Source organism: Cervus elaphus, chromosome 13 (genome assembly GCF_910594005.1).
Source record: "Cervus elaphus chromosome 13, mCerEla1.1, whole genome shotgun sequence".
NCBI lineage: Eukaryota > Metazoa > Chordata > Mammalia > Artiodactyla > Cervidae > Cervus > Cervus elaphus.
The window spans coordinates 20010141-20032109 of record NC_057827.1 but is presented as its reverse complement, the minus strand read 5'-3'; the positions used below and the strand labels follow the sequence as shown (position 1 = coordinate 20032109).

Sequence of the window (21969 nt, the reverse complement as noted above, 5' to 3'; positions counted from 1 at the left end):
AAGTGCAGTAAGTATATTTATTCTTCCCACATTTTGAGTTTTATTTCAAAACGCTCCAAGAAAAACCAAACAGTTGGCTGTTGTATAAATGGAACATATTCACTTTATGTCAAAACAGTCTCACCCAATTTTAATGCAACTGTGTCAATTACATAAATCTACACACCCTACCACAAGACCCACATGCACGAAGTCTCAGGATGGACATCTAGGTTGCTTCCACGTCCTATCACTGTGCACGTGCTCAGTCGTGTCCAACTCTTTGCAACTCTATGGGCTGCAGCCTGCCAGGCTCCTCTGTCCATGGGATTTTCCAGGCAAGAATACAGGAGTGGGGCTACTATGCCCTCCTCCAGGGGATATTCCCAACCCAGGCATCGAGCCCAGGTCTCCTGCATTGCCCACATTGCAGGCAGGCAGTTTTATTCCTAGTTTCTTAAGGAATCTCCACACTGTTCATAACGGCTGTAATCAACTGACATTCCCACCAACAGCACAAAAGGGTTCCCTTTTCTCCAAACCCTCTCCAGCATTTATTATTTGTAGATTTTTTGGTGAAGGGCTTTCTGACTGGTGTGAGGTGATACCTCATTGTAATTTCAATTCGCATTTCTCTAATAATGAGCTGCCTTGAACTGCAAGGAGATCCAACCAGTCAATCCTAAAGGAAATCATTGCTGAATATTCACTGGGAGGACTGATGCTGAAGCTGAAACTTCAATACTTTGGCCACCTCATGCAAAGAACTGATTCTTTGGAAAAGACCCTGATGCTGGGAAAGACTGAAGTTGGGAGGAGCAGGGGACGACAGAGGATGAGATGGTTGGATGGCATCACTGACACGATGGACATGAGTTTGGGTAAACTCCAGGAGTTGGTGATGGACAGGGAGGCCTGGTGTGCTGCAGTCCATGGGGTTGCAGAGAGTCGGACAAGAGTGAACGACTGAACTGAATAATTAGCAACCTTGAGATCTTTTCATGTATTATTGGCCATCTATATGTCTTCTTTGGAGAAATGTCTGTTTAGGTCTTCTGCCCATTTTTTGAATGGGCTATTAAGTTTTTCTGCTGTTGAGCTGCATAAGCTGCTTATATATTCCAGAGATTAATCCTCTGTCAATTGTTTCATTTGCAATTATTTTCTCCCACTTTGATGGCGGAGCTCAAATCATGCTCTGTGACAATCTAGAAGGGTGGGAGGAAGGTTCAAGAGGGCGGGGACATATGTATACCTATGGCTGATTCATGCTGATGTACGGCAGAAATCAACACAATAAAAAGCAATTATCCTCCAATTAAAAATATAAAAGAGAAAAAGGGGAAAAAAAGTCCCAGGGTGCTGCTGATTAGAGAAGCAAAGACTATTGCAACAATCCGTTCCTGTACTTTAACATAAACTAGCATCAGCCTTTTCCTCATAGGATGCAGAGCACAGACCATCATCAGAATATACCAGGCTCTGGGCGTGCAGTGCTGACAAAGTTTACAGCAGCAGAAGTTCTGGAATGTTTTGCACCTTGCTCTACCTGAAAAGTGACTGTGCAGAAGCTCAGTCACTATACAGGATCACAATAAGCCTGTTTGACTAGTTTGCGGGACAGACAGGACAGCAGGCACTTCCAACAACCGATGGGACTGAGCAAACAAATGCAAAATCCTAACCAGGTACCCCCCGCGCCCCGGAAAATACACTCCTAAATAAAAGTTGGAATCCTTAACAGGTGTCAGCAAACATTTTTGTAAAAAGTCAAACAGTAAGTATTGTATGCTCTGCAGGTCACAGGGTTTCTGCTGCCATATGTATGACTGGCGTAGCCATGTTCCAATAAAACTTTATTTACTAAAAGAGGCAGAAGGCTAGATTCAGCCAGTGGATCCCAGAATGCCAACTCCTGGTCAAAAGCTAAAAAAAACACCTCTCAATAATCCAAAGAAACATTATGTCCTCATTCAACAGTTTTATATGTCTAAAAGGTATTTTCCATCTAAAAAAAAAAGCATGTCTCAATAAAGTAAAGGCATAAGTCCCCTGTTACAAGGGACCTAGAAAGGAGTAAAAAGACCTGTTTTTTCCCCTCAATGTCAAACTGAATAAATCTACCGGCTTTACTAGAGGTCCCCAGAGCTGATAAAAAGCAAAGCAAATAAAACCTGAGTGTCTGCACCCGTATGTCTGTAAACATAAACCAAACTCAGTATTCTTCAGTTACAGTCACACTCTACACTGAAGAAGCCTTTAACAGGGGCTACTGTTGAAGTGAAATGTTCAAGGAGGGGAGGCAAGCAAGCCACAGGCTCCCCCAACGCCATAGCAGGTAATTATACTGCAAACTCTCTTTTCCTAAGGACCAGCTGCCCAAGCCTGACAAACTCCGCATGGTTTTTGTCATTCACAACAGGGAAGCGTCTAAATCCACAAAAAAGATGTGTAAACTGCCCCCCTAAACACAACCACTCCAGTCTCGTTAAGGGAAGGACAGCTGTTTGGGATGCAGCCAAGCATAAATAGAGCGTTTCTACCTGCAGGGTATTTCCATGGAAAAGTGTGCTTCAAATGAATTTCCATGGCCAGGGACCCAGCTACGACTGGGCTACAATAAATCCTTCAAAACCCACAAACATCTGGGTGGGGGTTAACATGGAAATGACAATGCATACTCTGGATTCTTGCAGAACGGTCAACATTCAGGTCTTCCTCAAGGAAAACAACAAGATTCAAAAGACTCTTTCCTTCATTCCTAAGGAGTTTGGGCTGCTGGCTATAAACATGTCATGCACTGGCTGAGGGTAGGAGCCAGGAATTCTGAACAACAGAAAAAGAAGCACAGTACAAGGGGTAGATAGGCTTTTCCTGGTGAGGATGTCAAGTTCTACAAAAAGAAAAAGTACTAAACATACCAAGTATATCTGCTGAATAAGAAACTGAGGAAATCTTACGGAAGCCTCGCAAATGTCCAAGTTCTTCTGTTTAAAGATGCACTCACGGATTAACTGAGCAGTGAGCTTTAAGCAGTGATGCTCAAACCTCATGGCACATGAGCATCTGTTGGCGCATTGTCAGATAATGCCAATTCTTGCCCAGCCCCTCCCTGCCTACTTCCACCATCAGAGTCCAAATCAAAAAACCAAACCCTGAGATGTTTTTCCTTTGAAATCACAGCCCACACTTTTGGAAACAACAGTGTTGAGACTTGGATCAGGTGTCTGATTCTCACGGCACAGTGAACCTTGCCCTATCCCACCCTCTCATGACACAGTGCTTACTACACACCAAGAAAAAAGCGAAGCACCAGTCAGAAAGGGGGCGGGAGGGGAAGGGGGTGCCTAGGAGAGGTTGTCAGGACACGGATCTAACAGAGGACAATACTCACAGGAAAACAAAGGGATACAGCAAACTGAGACAAAACCCAACAACGAAACACCAACAGCCGCATTCACTCATTTGATTGATTCTTTTATCAGTGCTGGATTACCTAGTAGGCAGGATGACCCGGAATTTATGGCAAACATCACACACAATCAAAGTCATTATCGTGGAATAAAACAAATCAGAGCTTTGCCACAATAGTTTATCAATTAATTAAAATAATTAAAGAAATTAAATTTAATTTTAAAACTCTGACTTTCTGACACTCATCTTAGAACATGCTCTAAAATTCATATGGGTGAGCACACCATAGTCTTTAGTGTGTGCCACATTTTCTTTATATATGTTTATAATATCTGCCTGGCACGTAAAGACTTAATAATGGCAGATAATCTCATATTACTGAGCCCTTAAAATAGTCCATGGACAACCAGATGCTGAGCTTTAGGGACAAATAAAATTTTGTTGCCATTCACTTGCTAAGTCGTGTCCAACTCTTTCTGACCCCACGGACTGCAGCATGTCAGGCTCCTCTTCCCCCACTATCTCCCAAGGTTAGCTCAAATTCATGTCCACTGAGTTAGTGACACTATCTAACCATCTCATCCGCTGCCACCCTCTTCTCCTTTTGCCTTCACTCTTTACCAGGATCAGAGTCTTTTCCAATGAGTTGGCTCTTCGCATGAAGCATTCAAGCTTCAGCATCAGTCTTTTCAATGAATAAAGTGAAAGTGAAAGTTGCTCAGTCCTGTCCGACCCTTTGCAACCCCTATGGACTATAGAGTCCATGGAATTCTCCAGATCAGAATACTGAAGTAGGTAGCCCTTCCCTTCTCCAGGAGATCTTCCCAACCCAGGGATCTAACCCAGGTTAGATCTAACCAGGTTAGAATCTGCAGGCAGATTCTTTACCAACTGAGCCACAAGGGAAGCCCAGGAATACTGGAGTGGGTAGCCTATCCCTTCTGCAGCAGATCTTTCTGACCCAGAAATTGAACCAGGGTCTCCTGCACTGCAGGCAAATTCTTTACCAACTGAGCTATCAGGCAGGGCTAATTTCTTTTAGGATTGACTGGTTTGATCTCTTTGCTGTCCAAGGGACTCTCAAGAGTCTTCTCTAGCACAATTCAAAAGCATCAGTTCTTCAGTATTCAGCCTTCTTTATGGTCCAACTGTCACATCCATACATGGCTAGTGGAAAAACCATAGCGTTGACTATATGGACTTTGGTCAGCAAAGTGATGTCTCTACTTTTTAATACACTGTCTAGGTTTGTCATAGCTTTCCTTCCAAGGAGCAAGCATCATTTAATTTCATGGCTGCTGTCACTGTCTACAGTGATTTTGGAGCCCAAGAAAATAAAGTCTATCACTGTTTCCATTGTTTCCCCATCTGTTTGCCATGAAATGATGGGACCAGATGCCATGATCTTCGTTTTCTGAATGCTGAGTTTTAAGCCAGCTTTTTCACTACCCTCTTTCACTTTCATCAAGAGGCTCTTTAGTTCCTCTTCACTTTCTGCCACTAGACTGATATCACCTGCATATCTGAGGTTGTTAATATCTCTCCCCAGCAATCTTGACTCCAGTTTGTGATTCACCTAGCTCGGTATTTCACACGATGTACTCTGCACAGAAGTTAAATAAGCAGGGTGACAATACACAGCCTTACTGTACTCTTTCCTAACTGTGAACCAGTCCATTGTTGCTTCTTGTTCTGCATACAGGATGTTCAGGAAGACAGGTAAGGGGGTCTGGTATTCTCATCTCTTTAAGAATTTTCCACAGTTAGTTGTGATCCACACAGTCAAATACTTTAACATAATCAATGAAGCAGAAGTAGATGTTTATTTGAAACTCCCTTTCTTTCTCCATGATCCAACAAATGTTGGCAATTTGATCTCTGGTTCCTCTGCCTCTTCAAAACCGAGCTTGTGTATCTGGAAGTTCTCGGTTCACATACTTCTGAAGTCTAGCTTGAAGGATTTTGAACATAGCCTCACTAGTATGTGAAATGAGCACAACTGTATGGTAGCGTGAACATTCTTTGGTATTGCCCTTCTTTGAGACTGGAATGAAAAGTGACCTTCTCCAGTCCTGTGGCCACAGCTGAGTTTTCCAAATTTGCTGGCATACTCATGCAGCACTTTAACAGCATCATCTTTTAGGGTTTTAAATAGTTCAGTTGGAATTCCCAAGTAGCCTACTGGACACCTTCCAGCCCAGGGGGCTCACCTTCCCGTATCGTATCTTCTTGCCTTTTCATACAGTCCATGGGGTTCTCATGGCAAGAATACTAGACTGACTGGCCAATAATACCTCCTCCAGCAGACCATGTTTTGTCAGAACTCTTCACTATGACCTGTCTGTCTTGGGTGGCCCCGCACAGCATGACTGATCGCTTCACTGAGTTACACAAGCCCCTTCACCATGACAAAGCTGTGATCCATGACAGGGAACCACAACACATGGCCCCTACCAGTATCACAAGTGACACATACATTTAAATACTTAATTTATAGTACAGTATAAGTGCAATAAAAATTTTACAAGGATCAGGAAGGAGCTATAAACCCTCTAGAAGGTGGAGCCCAAACATAGCTTACTGTAGAAGGCCAATCTGAGGGAAGGTTTAACCAAGTAGACACAGCAGGAGATGTGTAGTTCAGAAAAGAAAGAAAACAAGAACAGCATAGCCAAAGACAAGAGCAGTTAGTTCTTAACAACTATGCAGAAGAATGAGAAGAGCAAGCAGGAGGTGATGGAAGAAGTCAGGAGAGACACTTGCATAAATTCACATGCCTCCAAGTTGCCAAGGAAGGAAGACAAAAGAAAATACACAAACCGCTGCGACACAGTGCTAACCCAAAGAAATGATGGCCGTACGATGACACGGGCATCAACAAATCTTTTTTATTATCATCATTTTCTGGGTTTGGCTTTGTCTTCTGTATTTTTTAAGCTCAGCTCAAATATCTGTTCACAACTCAGGTTCAAAGATTCATAAAAAGTACCACTGGAAGGTAATCTCCTGTAGCCTAAATTCAAACCCTGAGAGTCCAAGTATCCGCTGTGGGTTACAACCAGGAAGGTCAGGCTAGGACCCCACGGTGGCCTCCCCGAGGTGCAGCAGGCAAAGGCTGGCTTTCCAACCAATGTCCAGGGGCCCTGAGATCCTCACCCCAAAACCGAGCCAAACCCTGTGAGCCATGAACTCTGTAATTAGAAGGGGTCCCAGAAGCAGCCCACATCACCTCCTTCCCCAGGCAGGAAGCACCGCCAGTCGACCTGCCTCTGCTTGTAAACCTGAGTGCCAGGGCCTTATCACCTTGAGAAAATCTCTCCATGCTCCATGTGCACCTCTGACTCAGCCTTCCTAAAATGCTGCTTTCATTCTGCAGCTTCCTCTCTGCCTACACAGTGGTAAGACATCTCTTACCTCCTGGAAGGTTCTCTGGGGGCACCAGTCTCTTCTCTTTAGGAAGTTCCAGGCAACAGTGCTAAGATCTGCCAGGCCTCATAAAAAGGAGCATTGCATGCATGCTCAGTTGTGTCCGACTCTTTGCGACCTCATGGACTGTAGCCCCTCAGGCTCCTCTGTCCACATAATTTTCCAGGCAAGAACACTGGAGTGGGTTGCCATTCCCTTCTCCAGGGGATCTTCCTGATCCAGGGATCTCCTGAGTCTCCTGCATTGGCAGGCGGGTTCTTTATCACTGAGCTACGAAGAAAGGGAGAGAAAAGCTTAAAAACAAGAAGTGATCACAGTCTGGGGAACACACTTAACCCATGTTAGTTTTTCTAAAGGGGGAGCCTTGAACCCGAGGGATCAGGCCCAGATGCTGCATCCACACACACACAAGGGCCGCATGGGACGGGCAGCTGTCAAGGGGGAGGTTATAAGCTCGGAACATTTCCTCTGCAAAAAATTCAGCATCATATTTATTTTTCCCCATCTTTCTATTATAAGCCACTTGGATGAATAATGAAGATATTAAAGAAACAGATGGCTGAAAAGCACCCATCTAGATTGGGAAGACAACCTTCTAGCATTTAAGGATTCTTTAGCAGCCTCTACTAGAATACTGTATACTTTTGTCCTGATGCAAATAGGTGACTCAACGGAAAAGACCCTGATGCTGGGAAAGACAGAGGAGAAGGGGGCGACAGAGGATGTGATGGTTGGATGGCATCACCGATTCACTGGACATGAACTTGGGCAAACTCCAAGAGATGGTGAGGGACAGGGGAGCCTGGCGTGCTGCAGTCCATGGGGTCCTGAAGAGTTGGACCCGACGCGGCGACTGAACAACAAAAACAACTAGAATACTCCAAGAATAAAAATGAGAAAGGCAACACAATTCAGAGAAGGACACAGAGTTGGATTTGAGCTGTATAACTCTTGTATTTCTGGCTACACTGCCTCCAACAAGCTATTTAACTGCCAAGCTTTAGTCTCATGTGTAAAATGGGGAAACCTAAGAATAAAAGATGTATGTAAAATGTTTATACGATACTAAGCAATGAGGAAATACTTAATAAATTACGTTCCTATCCTTACTGCCTGGCATGTCGTCTTGAGCCCTCTCAGGATTAATCTCACATCACGTTCAAGGAGTACTTCTCTTGAACCATCCTAATTGCCGTGCTGACCCCTAATTCTAAATGAAGGGTACTGATGAGAGAAATGGGAACCCCAACAGACAAAGCACTCTATTAAGTATGCCCTTCATCTCCAGTGACCTCTGAGAGGCCATCCAGCTCCCCCAGAGGCCCACCCTGACTTCTCCAAATACTGTTCAGCGCACTGTCTGCGGCTCCTCACTGAGCGCTCCTCTCCTCCTCTCCCCCCACCCACCGCGGCCCTCCAGCGCCCACACACCATCTGCATGCACCACCCTCCGCCCAGTGCTCACTCCTCCGGCTCAAGATAATGCCCTCCACCCTGCTGATTACTGCTGATAGGCTAATCCACAGTCAGCAGTAAGTTACACACTGGTATTTTCCCCCTTTATTCCGTGCCTGCCTTTTTCCCTTGGCTTCTTTATGCTGGCCTGCCACACGGCAGATGTCGTCTGGAGCACTCCTCCTCCACACCACCACGGCTCCTGACAGCCTCTGGCAGAGTACTGGGCTCCCAGTAAATACTAAAGAGACACCTGACTGACATGACCATTAGAGACAGAAATGAATGAGCTTCCCCATACCATCTGATGGCCAAGGGGCCACAGCGTGTAAAAACAAAAATCAATCTTCCCCAAAATATCTGAAAGTCCCAGAAGGCTTACCTACTAGCTCATTATGAAATCCAGCCTGGTTCAACTTGTTCAGTTGGCCGGAGAGGCAATAGAGACCAGAGAAGCGGGGAGTCAGCATCAGCTAACTAAACAAGAACCTCAAAGCCAAGGGGAGGGCAGAAGGCGGCCCTGCACCACACCGAGGCAGCGCCCGCACGGTGATTGGTACCTTCGGGAAGAGGAACACTCACACATGTTATTTCAATTCTCCCTTGGTGTTTAACACAGGCCTGTGGTTTCCTGCAAAAATGGTTTCTGCTGCTTTGCAGAGACCTACACGGAGGAGAGAGCTCCAAAGGGCTATTCCACAGGTGAGAATTCAGCCACCAGCTGTACCCTGTTACCCAAAGGAAACGGAACCGGGAGCTGCCAGGACGTCCAGACAGAGGAGAGCAAGGCCGTAAATTCAGGCAGGGCTGACAATCCTATCACTATGGAAATAAGAACAAACTTTAAATTTAGAAAACTCCACACACACAGAGCTGGCTTTTATGTAAATTAACCTCAGCAGGGGCTAAAAGAGACATCCTGTCAAGAGACTGCCAAGTTCAAGCCTTTCTACTTCCTTCATCCTCCCCAACCTGTATCATCCAAAAAGCAAGCAATCCAGTTACAAACTACTTGGAAAGACTAAATCTAGGCAAGTGGGCGCGCACACAAATGCAGACATTACTGAGCTGTACAACCTCACCTGGACAAATAAAATCCCAAGGTCTGGAGTTGCTAGTTGGTTAGAAATCATTCCACAGTGACCCGCAGCCCACCTTCTTGGTCACGTTGCGTGCCAAAAGCACTATCGCATCATTCCCAGAAGGGGCAGGCAGAAGAGTGTATCAGAAGCAGATGCTAAGGATGTCAACGTTAGGTTTTAAATTGTTAAAATGGTTCTCATATGTTGAGGATAAATAACTGCCTTCAATATTATGATTCTCCAGTAGTAGGTCTTCAAATGATGGTATTGGAGAATAATGGTATTTGAAAACACAAGGGTTTTTTTTTTTTTTTTTTTAAACCATCTCAAAATGGAGGGAAGGTTTTTGAACAATAAAGACTTCAAGTAAAAGAAATTTGTGTGTTACATAATTAAATGAAAATTTTACAGAGTCAAAGAAACTCCAATACTTTTCAGCAGCCCACTAGTAGGTTTAAAAAAAAAAAATCACTCTATTAACTTACGTGAAGACTTTCATTTTTAAAGGAGAATTTCTATTCATAAAATATCCATTGGGGAGTCATTTTGTTTTTATATCATACAGTGAGCAGAGAGTAATTTTTTTAAATTACTGATAAACTTAAGTTTAGGTGGAGACAACTAGGGCCAGTCAATTAAAAGCACATGAAAATTATCACCCCTGCTTCTAACAATCTGGAAGCCATATGGAACCGCAACATGCTGTAGAACCTGTGATAACTTGATCAGCAGTTTCAACAGAGAATTCAGCTACTTGAAGACCAACACGTACCTGTGTTCTGACATAACAATCCCGGCCCTGTCACTCTATGGCAAGGTCTCTCTCAGCGATCTGTCCCCAAGTCACGCTCAAGGCGAGTGTAACACTGCACTCGCGGGGGCCACAGGAGAGGAGGAAGTGCCTCTGCGTTTTGAAAATGGTGCTTTAAAGGAGTCGTGTCTAATTCTGTTCGGATGTTAATACAGCCAACTTCCAATTCGGACACACAGCGTCACAAAACAAACACAGGTGTTTGACAACACAAAGGTAAAGAATCCGTAAGAGGCGATCTCGGCTGAACTGAAAATCAACGACAATGTGCTCTACAAATTCTCCTCACTTGATCAGTTCACTGAAAACGGTTTTAAAGCTAATGATTCAAAAGGCAGTTCTTCATCAAACTATTAAAAGGTTAACTGCCCGGCTAAATTTAGGTGATATCACACTTGTTCTCAAATTAGAAATAACAGAACTAAGAGGAACTTCCGAGATTATTCCCTGAATCTCGAGTTTTCTGAATTCCTCTTACAAGGAAACTCTTACAGGATCACATATATTAATAACTTACACAATAGGAAATGGAAAATTCATTTCCCCACTTCAACTAAGTTAAAAAAGAAAATTGTTGCTTTAAAACATTTAGCATTTCTAGCTATGTGTGGAGGCAAGTGGCGCATAACAGAAATGCATAACAGTGAATTGCTGCTTCTAGCTAATGTACAAAAAGACAGTACTGCTAGGCACTGTGAAACGTCACATACTTAAAACAGCCAGAGAAAGTCAAGCTCTACTACACAGCACCCTTTCCTTTACATTTCAGAATACAGAGTGAGTGTGTGTGTGTGTGTGTCACAGTCAGTCATACAGTCATACAGAGAGTGTGTGTGTGTGTGTGTCACAGTCAGCATTATCACAGAACGGCCCAAGTGCTAGTAATCTGATCATCATCGATGCTTCACTTGGCTGCTTTTCCTGAAAACCTTTACAACCAAAAGGTAAACTAATGTAGAGGAAAAGATTAAAGACCGCCTGGCGTACTGTCCCAAAAGTAAAACCGCGGCTTTGCAGGTTTTGTTCCGTGGGTGTGAGGTGGGCTTGGTGAGCAGGTGTCTCCCAGGGCCCAGCCTGTCCAGAAGCCACCCTGATGCGGAAGGGATGCCGCAGACAGACGTAAAGGGCGCCAGACAGAAGGGGTGGGCAAGGCTCCGGGAGGCAACAGTTCAGTTCAACAGGCATGTGAGCGTGTACTCCTGACAAGGGGCTGCAGACAGGACAACAAACCATACATAGTCCAAATAAACTCGCCCAAGAGCTCTGAGATCTCTGACTTTCTGACTCTCCGCATAAATTAAACAGGCCCCGGGGGCCACACCCCACTGCAGCAACAGTGGGCTCGGTGCTGGATCAGTCATGGTGAGCCGACGGCCAAGGACTCTGACTGCTCCGGAAGACTCAGCGGCCACGTTGCTGCAAGGACCCCGGGGGGGAGAGAAGAGGCGACACCTTAAACACCCCCGCCCCCTGAGGAATGCAAGGACTGGTCTGACCAGAGTCAGAGGGCCCCCGGGGGGCGCTGAGGTCAGGCAAACGTGGGCAGCGCTTCGGTAAGGCAGTGACAGAGTAGGTGCTCTCTCTCTCCACTCCGTCCTTCACGGGCACGATCCCAGCGCGCACCCGGCTCCGGACAACCGCCAAGAGAGCCGTGCACGGTGGAAGCCGATGCAAAGCCGGCCCTGACCCCGTACTTGCAGCAACAGCAACCTCTGCGACATGGAGGCCGCTCCACTAACCACCTGTTTGGAAGCTCAGAGTTAAAACCTCCGTTGGGGCTGCCTCTCCCTCTAAGTGACTTGAGTAAAACGCAAAGGGTGATTTCAACCAGCAAACTTGGGCCCAGGAACAGCTGACTCTGTGGCAGAGCAGGAAGTAAGATGGTGAAAACCGCAAGCCAGCGGTCTCAGCCCCTGCCCCTTGAAGTAGAAGCTCATAGGTCAATTTTTTTTTTTTCAGAGTTTTAAAAATGTACTCCTGGTTCCTCTTTTTTTCCCTCTGTTCCCCTGCCCAAGTGCTGGTACAATCACACTGAAGACGGCATTTCTAAAATAATCTTCAGAGGCTTTTAAACAGAACCCAATGGCCTCAGCACCTACTACAGGCTCAGCATGGGTGAAGGCTGAAGGCCGACTCTGGGCTCTGACCCTCATCCCCCTCGTCCTGTGCGTCTCCCTCCAGTTTGACACACGACATATCTATGGAGAGACCTAGTCATTTTCTAGCTCGTGTGTTTCTACAGAAATAGAAACACTAAATGTTCAGAGAAGAGAGTAAAGGGATTATCAACCAGCTCCAATTATACCAACTGACCTCATCCTCTTGTTACAAGCTGCTTCCTGGCATCTGAAATCCACTTCTGAAATTCAACCAAGGGCATTTTAAAAGAAAAATACTCCTTCCTCGCCCATTCTCTCTCTCTGAAGTATATGCTGGAAATAACATCGGTGGTAAGAAGCACGCGCTGGCCTGCAGAATTCAAGCTCATCAGAAAGCACCCAGTGTGTCTACCTCACCGACAGGTACCGCACACAGCTCTCCCACTTCATTCCTCAGTGGGTGTTCTTGTCGGTTCACCCAAAAGGCAAACCCCGTAAATTCTACGTTCCTGACACCCTACAGCTTAACAACTAACCAGAGCTAACTACCATCACCATCATCTTTACTGGCACTTAAAAAAGAGTTTCCCAGCTCTGCTTCAAGCACCTACAAATTCTCACATTAATCCATTTCACAAGTAAAGAGATCCATGTCTCTTTAACACTTCGTAATTTCACGATTAGAAATACTGGGTACCTTAGGTCTACAAGCAAGGAGGCAGAAAGGTGATTTTGTGATCTGGGAACTAAACCCCGTGAGGATGAGAAGAATTTAAATGGAAAATGCTTGGTGGTAGAAGCAGTGCCTCACCAATAAAAGACTGATGGGAGAGGAAGAAGGCAAAGACATACTTGTTCAGCACTTCTCTGTAGACTAATTCATCTGTTTCATCTCCCCCAAAACTCAACCATTTCCGACTACTTTATAGACCTGCCTTATTCTGTTTTCCCACAGTAGTAGGTAATGGCCTACAGGAAAAGTCAGCTTCGCAATTACCCAACAAGTAATGCAACTCAACAGACCAACATGTTCCTACCCACCTCCAAATGGAAATGTTTACAAGCTTGAGAATCGGCCGGGAATAGACAAACTCCTTTTACACAAACACAGGCTAACATCCGCCAGCTAAAATCTGCTGGCCCCCAGTATTCAGCTGCTGTTACGTAAGCAACAGGAACTCCTGAGAATGTTTTCCCTGAAATGAGACAAAACTCTGATAAAGCAAATAATCAAGCTTCAAAACCAACGCCCAGGCTTCAAGAGAATCAACATGCGTCTTTCCCATTCAAAACTGCAGTCAGAGCAAAGAGCCGTTTCTGCTGGTACGACATTGAATTTTACAAACCGTAAGTACGAGTAAGAACCATCCCATCCTTTCCCATGCATACCTGGCACACACTGGCTTTGCATACAGCTGATTAGCAGTCTTAACGTCTGCTACTCAAGTGAACAGAAAATTAAAACAAAGCATTTAAAAGCAAAACAGACAGACCAGAGACATGCTCTGCGCCCTTCCATTACAGACCTTGATGGCTATCCCAGGTCAGAGCAAGGAGCAAGTCAAGAATGCAGCCACCCACAGAATACCTCCCCACCCAGTCCAAGAGAAAAAAAAGAATACCAAAGGGCTGGGGAATCTAAAAGCTCAGTTATGGAATCTCCAAGGAGACACTCCTTATGGGCTAACAGTCTGAGGCCTGGAGCTTTAACAAACACAACGAAACACCCCACTCAGGGCCAGCATCAGCCGCACTTATGAAGACAAGCTCTGCCCTTCAAGGAGTCAGGTCAAAAAACAGACAGGAAGCAAGGAAAACATTTTTTAAATCTTGCAGAGCAAATCAACCTATTTATTTCACTTTCAAAAAATCCTAAGTCTTGAGTTAGGCTTCCAGTCCCTCATTAGAAGACATATACTATGGAAAGTTAACTGCAGATGACCAAAAAAGTGTCTTTAAAAAGTCGACAAAAAAATAAAAGCCGATTACCCTGTATTAGATCACTGTGCCTGCGTGTGTACATGTTCGGCGGCCTCAGGGTCTGACTCTGCAACCTCACCTTACAACCCCCGTATCTAAGCTACCAAAGTCCTTTCTACATCACCTCCCTTCTCAAAAACCTCCCCTTGCTCACTTCCTCTCACAAAAGTGGAAGAGAACCTGTTAGTAGCTCACAAAGTCTGACTCTTTGCAATTCCATGAACTGTAGCCCTCCAGGCTCCTCTGTCCGTGGAATTCTCCAAGCAAAAAGACCGGAGCAGGTTGCCATTTCCTCCTCCAGGGGATCTTCCTGACCCAGGGATCGGACCCTCGTCTCTGCGTCTCCTGCACTGCAGCCGGATTCATTACTGCTAAGGCACCAGGGAAGATGTTCTCCTGGATAAGCACTTGTAACTGACTAAAATACAAAAAGCTACCATTTCAAGGCACGGGAAAGAGATAAAAGCAGACAGAAAGCTGAAGAAAGAAAAGCACTGAGTCAAAGATTCACTTTTACTTTGCTTTTTTTTCAACTATGGTTACTTCCCAGATCCCTTAAGACAGTAGACAGAACTAAAGCAGAAAGCTGCATTCTTAAAATCTGCATATAAGCTTTCCCCAAATCCTTGGCAGACCCCTGAATTGTACATATACTGAGTCTCAAGATTTCCAGCAAAAAGCAAATCTGTGAGGCTGAAAGAACTGAGCAGATATCAAATTAAACTAGGAGTTTAAGTCCAATTCAATTAGCTGCCTGCCAGAACAAGTTAACACTTTTAAGAAGAAGATAAAAAACAGAGCAGTCTCTAAACGTATCACCCAGAATGTGTAACATACAATAAAAAATTACCAGATATGTGCAATCACATATCACATTTAACATCTTGCTGGATACCTCATTAATAAATGAATTAGATAAAATCTTCAACACATGTTCATTTTATATTTGACTGAGATTCATAGCTTTACCTCTAAGAGGCCAAAGACAATATCCACAAATCATGTATCTGACAAAGTACTCACATCCAGGATTTCTAAGGAACTCTTCCAACTCAATGTTAAGAGCCCAACTAAAAATGGCTCTTTTTCACTAAAGAAGATGCATGAATGGCTAGGAGGCACATGAAAATATGCTCAATATCATTAGTCATCAGGGAACAGGAAAATTAAAACTACTGTGAGCAGCACATCTACCAGAATCACCCCATTTCTATTACAGAACTTGAATTCTTAGCTAAGATGTATCACAAAGAAAACTGGCCCGGATGGCATCAGTGACACGTGCCAAAAAGATCAGCAAAAAAAAAAAAAAGACATCAATATCAAAAAATGGAGGGGTGTGTGGGGATTTTCTAACTTCCTTTACTTACATTACCCTGATACTAATACCAGACAAAGCCACTATAAGAAAAAACATACAAGCCAAACCTCTCATCAACATGGACACAAAACCCCTTAAGAAAATGTTACTAATTCAAACCCAGAAACATGAAAAAGGACAATACACAATGACCCAACTGGGTTTATCCTGGGATACAATGTTGGTTTAGCTTTTGCAAATTCACCACATTGACAAAATAAAATAGAAAAATGACGTTACCTCATCAGCAAAAATCCATTGTATTTCTACATGCTACAACAGACAACTGGAAGTTGAAACTTCAAACATCTATAATTGTACCAAAACCATGAAATACTAACTATAAATTCAACAAAATGTTGTAATTTAAAATATGCTTTTAGAAAATACATAAGATATTTTAAAACATAAAAAAAAACCAACATACACACATCATAGTTCAATGCCAACTCTCCCCAAATTGAGCTACAGATTTAATGTATTTCCAATAAAACAATAAAAAGCAGTATTCATTACAGAAATCAGCAAGATGATTTGAAAATGCACCTGAAAATGCAAATGATCTATAATATCCATATGAATTTTGAAATGAACAAAGTTGGAGGGTTTACACTACCATCCTCAAGACTTAACCACAGAGCTATCAAGCTATCTTAACTAACGCAGGGTAGTACTGGTCTAAGGAGAGAGATAAAGACCAATGGAACAGGATACCCCAGAAAAAGACCCACACATAAATGGGTCAAGGTAATCTGGGAAGGAAAAAATGGGTTTTTTCCAACAAATGGTGCTGAAACAAGTGGGTATCCAAAAGCAAACAATGAATGTCAACACTTACCTTACATCAGCTGTAGAAGTTAACTCCAACAGACCACAAACCTAAATCTAAAAGAGAATTTCTCACAGGAAACACATGAGAAAATGCTTGTGACCTTCAGTTTGGCAAAGATTTCTTATACAGAACACAAAACATGTTAACTAGAGAGGGAAAAAAAAAAAAACAAAAACACGCAGTAACTGCTAACAAAATCAGTAACTTCTGTTCTTTGGAAAACATATCTGGCAAAGGACATGTATTCAGAATATATAAAGAACTCCTACAACTCAGGAAGACAAGTATCTCCAAAAAATTGATTAGGGCACACTGACTTCATTAGTTATAACATCAAAGGCAGAGAGGCGGGAGAGAAATTATTTTGAACAGGGAAAAGCTACATTTAAAAATCTGTAAGCTAAGTAAGAATTTAGAAAAGCCTTATACAAACCACTTAATCTCTCTAGGCATCAGTTTATTCCCCTATACAACAAACTATAATCCCCAGGCTAATATTCTGAGACTTTCTGTTTAGGATCGAAGGTGTCCTGGCCAAAGTTTACATGCATGGTTATTAAAACACATCTGCTGTGTTATTTAATACATGCTGCTTAACAGTCACAGTGCCCTTGGGTTGAAAGCAAAGAGGTTCGTACTTAATCTATATCTGAATGGTAGCAGAGTACATCTACTTCTGTTTTATTGACTATGCCAAAGTCTTTGGCTGTGTGGACCACAACAAACTCTGGAAGATTCTTCAAGAGATGGGCATACCAGGCCACCTTACCTATCTGCTGAGAAACCTGTATGCAGGTTAAGAAGCAACAGCTGGAACCAGATATGGAACAATGAACTGGTTCCAAATTGGGAAAGGAGTACAACAAGGCTGTATATTGTTACCCCGCTCATTTAACTTCTATGCAGGGTACATCATGCAGAACGCTGGGCTGGATGAAGCACAAACTGGAATTAAGGGAAAAGTATCAATAACCTCAGATATGCAGATGACACCATCTTTATGGCAGAAAGCTAAGAACTCAACAGCCTTTTGATGAAGGTGAAAGAGGAGAGTGAAAAAGCTGTTTTAAAAACTCGACATCCAAAAACGAAAGATCATGCCACTTGATCCCACCACTTCATGGCAAATAGATGGGGAAACAATGGAAACATTGACAGACTTTATTTTCTTGGGCTCCAAAATCACTGCATATTCTTGGGCAACCCAATTGTACCTCTGAACATCAGTCAGCTCTCTGTAAAGATAGGTAAGAATGAGAAAAACTATCGGTTTTAGAGTCCTCCTGTAAAATTAATTACTTGAAACAGAATTACACAAAAATGTACAAAATTAGAGATGACCTAACAGCTATGATGAAACCAAGAAGCCTATTACCATATTATCTTATTTAAATCAAATAAATTGAATTAATTGAATTATCATATACAGATTATTTTAAGCTTCGATAGGTATTATCCCTATTCTACAAGAAAATGGACGTCAGGGTTCAAGGAACTTATCTAAAGACATCCTACCCAAAACTGGTAGACTCTGGGGTCAGTCTGACTCCAAAACTCCTTTTTAATCCTTAGACCACACTATCTCCCAAAATTTCTAACGCCTATATAGGACACATACTGGTGCACTCACATGGATGGACACGGGAACTAGAGGGACAGAGAGGCCGAGGTTGGAAAATTTATGGCCAAGGAAGTCACTAGTCTGATAAAGCCTAGCAGAGGCACCCAGCCCTCATGCCAGACTTGACCCCTTCGGCTGGTGGTCACAGGGAGGTAAGTCGGCGGTGGCCAGCTTCGAGGGAGCGTGATTTCCAAACGCAGGCAGAGCGGGGAGGAGTGGGGACAAGGGCTTGGGGCAGTATTTCCAACTTGTAACAATCAGCAGGGTCTCACCAGTGCACACTAGCTGGATGTGAGCATGCTAGCAGGCTTTTTTTCTTTTTTTTTTAAAGGTTAAGGTCAGAATTACAGGACTGTGGCTTCCACATTTCAATCAAGGCACATTAACACTGACTCACTACCAAATAACTGCAAGCCCTGCCATGAGCAACGGCATCTAGGAGAGGAAAGCAAAGGCCCAACAAAGGTCTCCCTGGTGGCTGGACTCTGCCAAAGCTGACTGGGGTCTCAACAGGACTCACTGCCTTTGAGTCGCCAGTCCAGCTCACGTGCATCAGGCTCTCTTCTCAGAAACAAGAGGGCAGCAGGAAAGGAAAACCACAAAGAAAGGCAAAATGCAGACACAGAAGGGCCCACCCAGTGTTCACTGCAGACCTCCCCGAGAAAGCAGCCCTCGCACGCTTCAAAAACCACTCCATTCTCCCATTCTGTGCAATTCAGTTTTGGCTGCAACTTAACCTCCTGATCTCCTGGCAGTGTAGACCTGAAAGGCCCAGAAACACACACCCCAGGGAAGAATCAGTCAGCTGAGGTTAAGACCCGACATTTGGAAGAAAGGAGGGCGAGACCGCCTCAATCCTTCCTGGGCTCTATGGCCACCATCCCTTTTCCCTTTCTTCTCATAAACAATGCCAAACAGTAATGATTTCTGGTTAATTCACTAAATACTGGTATCCATATTCCCTCAAATAATTCTTCGTCCCATTCTCCTTCTCTTCTTCTGGAACTTCGGCTGCACGCACATTACAGACCCTTGAAAAACTGCCCCACGGGGCTCAGTGGCGCTGTTCATTTCTGTTCCAATCTTTCGTCTCTCTGTTCTTCAGATTCTTCTTGCTGATCTAAAAGTTCAGTGATTCTTTTGTCTACCCTCTTCCGTTAGACTCATCTTGTAAAGTTTTTATTTCAGACAGGTTTTCTTCATACATTCTATTTTGGTTTTGAGATTTCATAGTTTTTCATTACAAGTAGATCTCCCTGTACATAACTGAGTATAGTAATGATAGTTGCTTAAAAACCCTTCTCCCCTCAACCCAAGATTTGGGACATATTGGGATCAATCTCCATGGATTAGATTTCTTTGGAGAATGGGTCACTTTCCTGTTTCTTCACATTTTGAGTAATTTTAGAATGTATCCTGGATACTACAGAGGCTTTGAATTATTTAATTCCTCCAAAGAATATTTTTGTTGTTTCTTTTAGCAGGCAGTTAATTGAACTCAGACGACAAACTTCTGTCTCTTGGATGGCAACCCCCATCTACAGTTTAAGCCTTAGCTTAAACTAAGCTTAAACTAAAACATGCCCTGTTCATGCACGGATCAGGGGTCAGGCAGAGTCTGAACAGAATTTCTACACAGAATTTGGGGCACCTCCTCTTGGGGCTCTCTCCTCTCCTGAATTGTTCCTTCCTGTTCAGTGGCTGTGATGGTCCTGAACTGTGCCTTGTGGTGAAACAAGCCAAAAATATAAATACTGGGGCTTTCCTATGAACTTAAAACTGAGGAATCCACCCACGGACTGAAAGCTTCCACAAGTCAACTGCCCTACAGAATTCATTCTATTGGTTACTCTCTAGTACCGTTACACTGCTTTTGTATTTTACCCAGAAATTATGGTTGATAAATGACAGGCTAAGTCAACCAGAAATTCACGCTAGGTTTACACAGAATGCAGTTTAACAAAAAGAGTGGGAAAATCAGTAATTCTGTTTCATTTATAGAAATTACTTAAGTAAAATTTTGCTTCAGATTTGTGAGAAAGAAGTACACACTACCTGTAAAGAAGGACTGATTAAATAAAACAAGACTCTATATCTATACAAGCTTCTCTCCTAAGGGACAATGCTATTGTAAACTGTCACCTGCAAATGATGTAAGACAGACAGTACTGGAAGCAGGGGAAAAAAAAAAACAACAGGAAAGGAACCACCATAATTAAAGAAAACAGGAACCGAAGGACTTCACTAGTGATTCAGTGGTTAAGAATCTGTGCTCCCACTGCTGGGGCACAGGTTTGATCCCTGGTCAGGGGACTAAGATCCCACCTGCCACACTGTGCACTCTCCTGCCCCTGGCCAAATATAAAAAAAAGAGAGAGAGAGAGCGAGCTAGAGGAGAAAACAGGAGCAGTAGAAAAGTAAGTTAACAGGAAAAAGGAGACAGAAAAACTATTTAAAACGAGAAAACATTAACTCAAAAAGTAGCTTGGGGAATTTATGTGGCAAAAATCCTAGAAGATATAAGGATATAAGTACTGCTCCCCTGGTAGCTCAGATGGTAAAGAATCTGTCTGCAATGCAGGACACCCGGGTTCAACCCCTGGTTGGGAAGATCCCCTGGAGAAGGGAATGGCTACGCACTCCAGTGTTCTTGCCTGCAGAATTCACGGACAGAGGAGCCTGGCAGGCTACAGACCATGGGGTCGCAAAGAGTCGGACCTGACAGAGCAACACTTTGACTATATTAGCTAGTTTGTATGCTCAGACTTTTGGGTGTTAACAATGCGTTAGCACTCCTACTCCATGCTGAGGACAGAGGTGAAAATCAATATAGTCCTGCTCTCACAGAGCTTAAAATCTAGTGAAAAAGTCGTGAAAGCAGACATATAATACAATAAGATAGAATGGATGATAGTTCTCAAGCTTCCGTGAGAAAACTACCACAAACATAGTGTTGTAAAACAACAACAAAAAATCTTACTTTACAGTTCTGTAGGTTAGAAATCTAGTAACCTGACTCTCACTGGGCTACAAACCAAAGTGTCGGGAGGACAGGACTGCATCCCCTTCTGAAGGGTCTCAGGGAATATCTGGTCCCGTCATTCCTTGCAGCTTCTAGAGGGTGCCTGTATCCCTTGGCCGTGGCCCTTTCCCTCCACCTTCAAAGTCAACAAAATCGAACTTCTCTGACACTTTTTCAATCCCCCTCTTGCCACAGTCACCCTGGAGGAGGAAATGGCAACCCACTCCAGTTTTCTTGCCTGGAGAATCCCATGGACAGAGGAGCCTGGAGGGCTGCAGTCCACGGGGTCGAAGAGTCGGACATGAGTGAGTGACTCACACACACACCACAGTCAGGAAACGTTCCCTGCTTCTAAGGACCCCTGTGGATAGACCGGCCCACCTGGATAATTCAAACTACTCTCCCCACTTCAAGGTCCTTGATCACATCTGCAGTGTCCTTTCTGCCACGTAAGGTAACTTATTCACACCCAGAAAAGATGTGCACATCTCTGGGAGGCATCGGTCTGCCTACCGCAGGCAGTATCATATAAGGTTCAATAGACATGAAGCAGGAGAGGTACTTCTGGCCAGCATGGGCTGCCATGGTGCATGAACAGTGACACGGGTGAACTCAGCTCTATCCCGCGAGAAACTCATCAAGCTGAGGTAACATTATGTCAGGGGCTTAACCTGGTGGCTCAGTGGTAAAGAATTTGCCTGCCAATGCAGGAGACGTCGGTTCAATCCCTGGGTCGGGAAGATCCCCTGAAGAAGGGCATGGCAACCCACTTCAGTATTCTTGCCTGGAGAATCCCATGGACAGAGGAGCCTGGTCGGCTACAGTCCATGGGGTCGCAAAAGAGTCGGGCACGACTTAGCCACTAAACAACCACAGAAAGCTATGTGA

General features: G+C 43.9%; 1 protein-coding gene across 11 annotated transcripts in view; it reads right to left on the bottom strand.

The window, feature by feature from the left end:
• AKAP13 (A-kinase anchoring protein 13) overlaps nucleotides 1-21969 on the bottom strand; it is a 314895-nt gene that overhangs the window by 231316 nt on the left and 61610 nt on the right. For 8 of the 11 annotated variants that reach the window (XM_043921533.1, XM_043921534.1, XM_043921535.1 and 5 more), the window contains exon 1: nucleotides 8657-8759. The exons of 2 other annotated variants lie outside the window; for them this stretch is intronic. In XM_043921533.1, the coding sequence (XP_043777468.1) occupies nucleotides 8657-8744 (88 nt within the window). In that variant the 5' untranslated portion in view covers nucleotides 8745-8759. Of the gene's footprint in view, nucleotides 1-8656; nucleotides 8760-14255; nucleotides 14305-21969 lie in introns of those variants that run through there. One more of the 11 variants, XM_043921536.1, reaches the window with a different exon arrangement.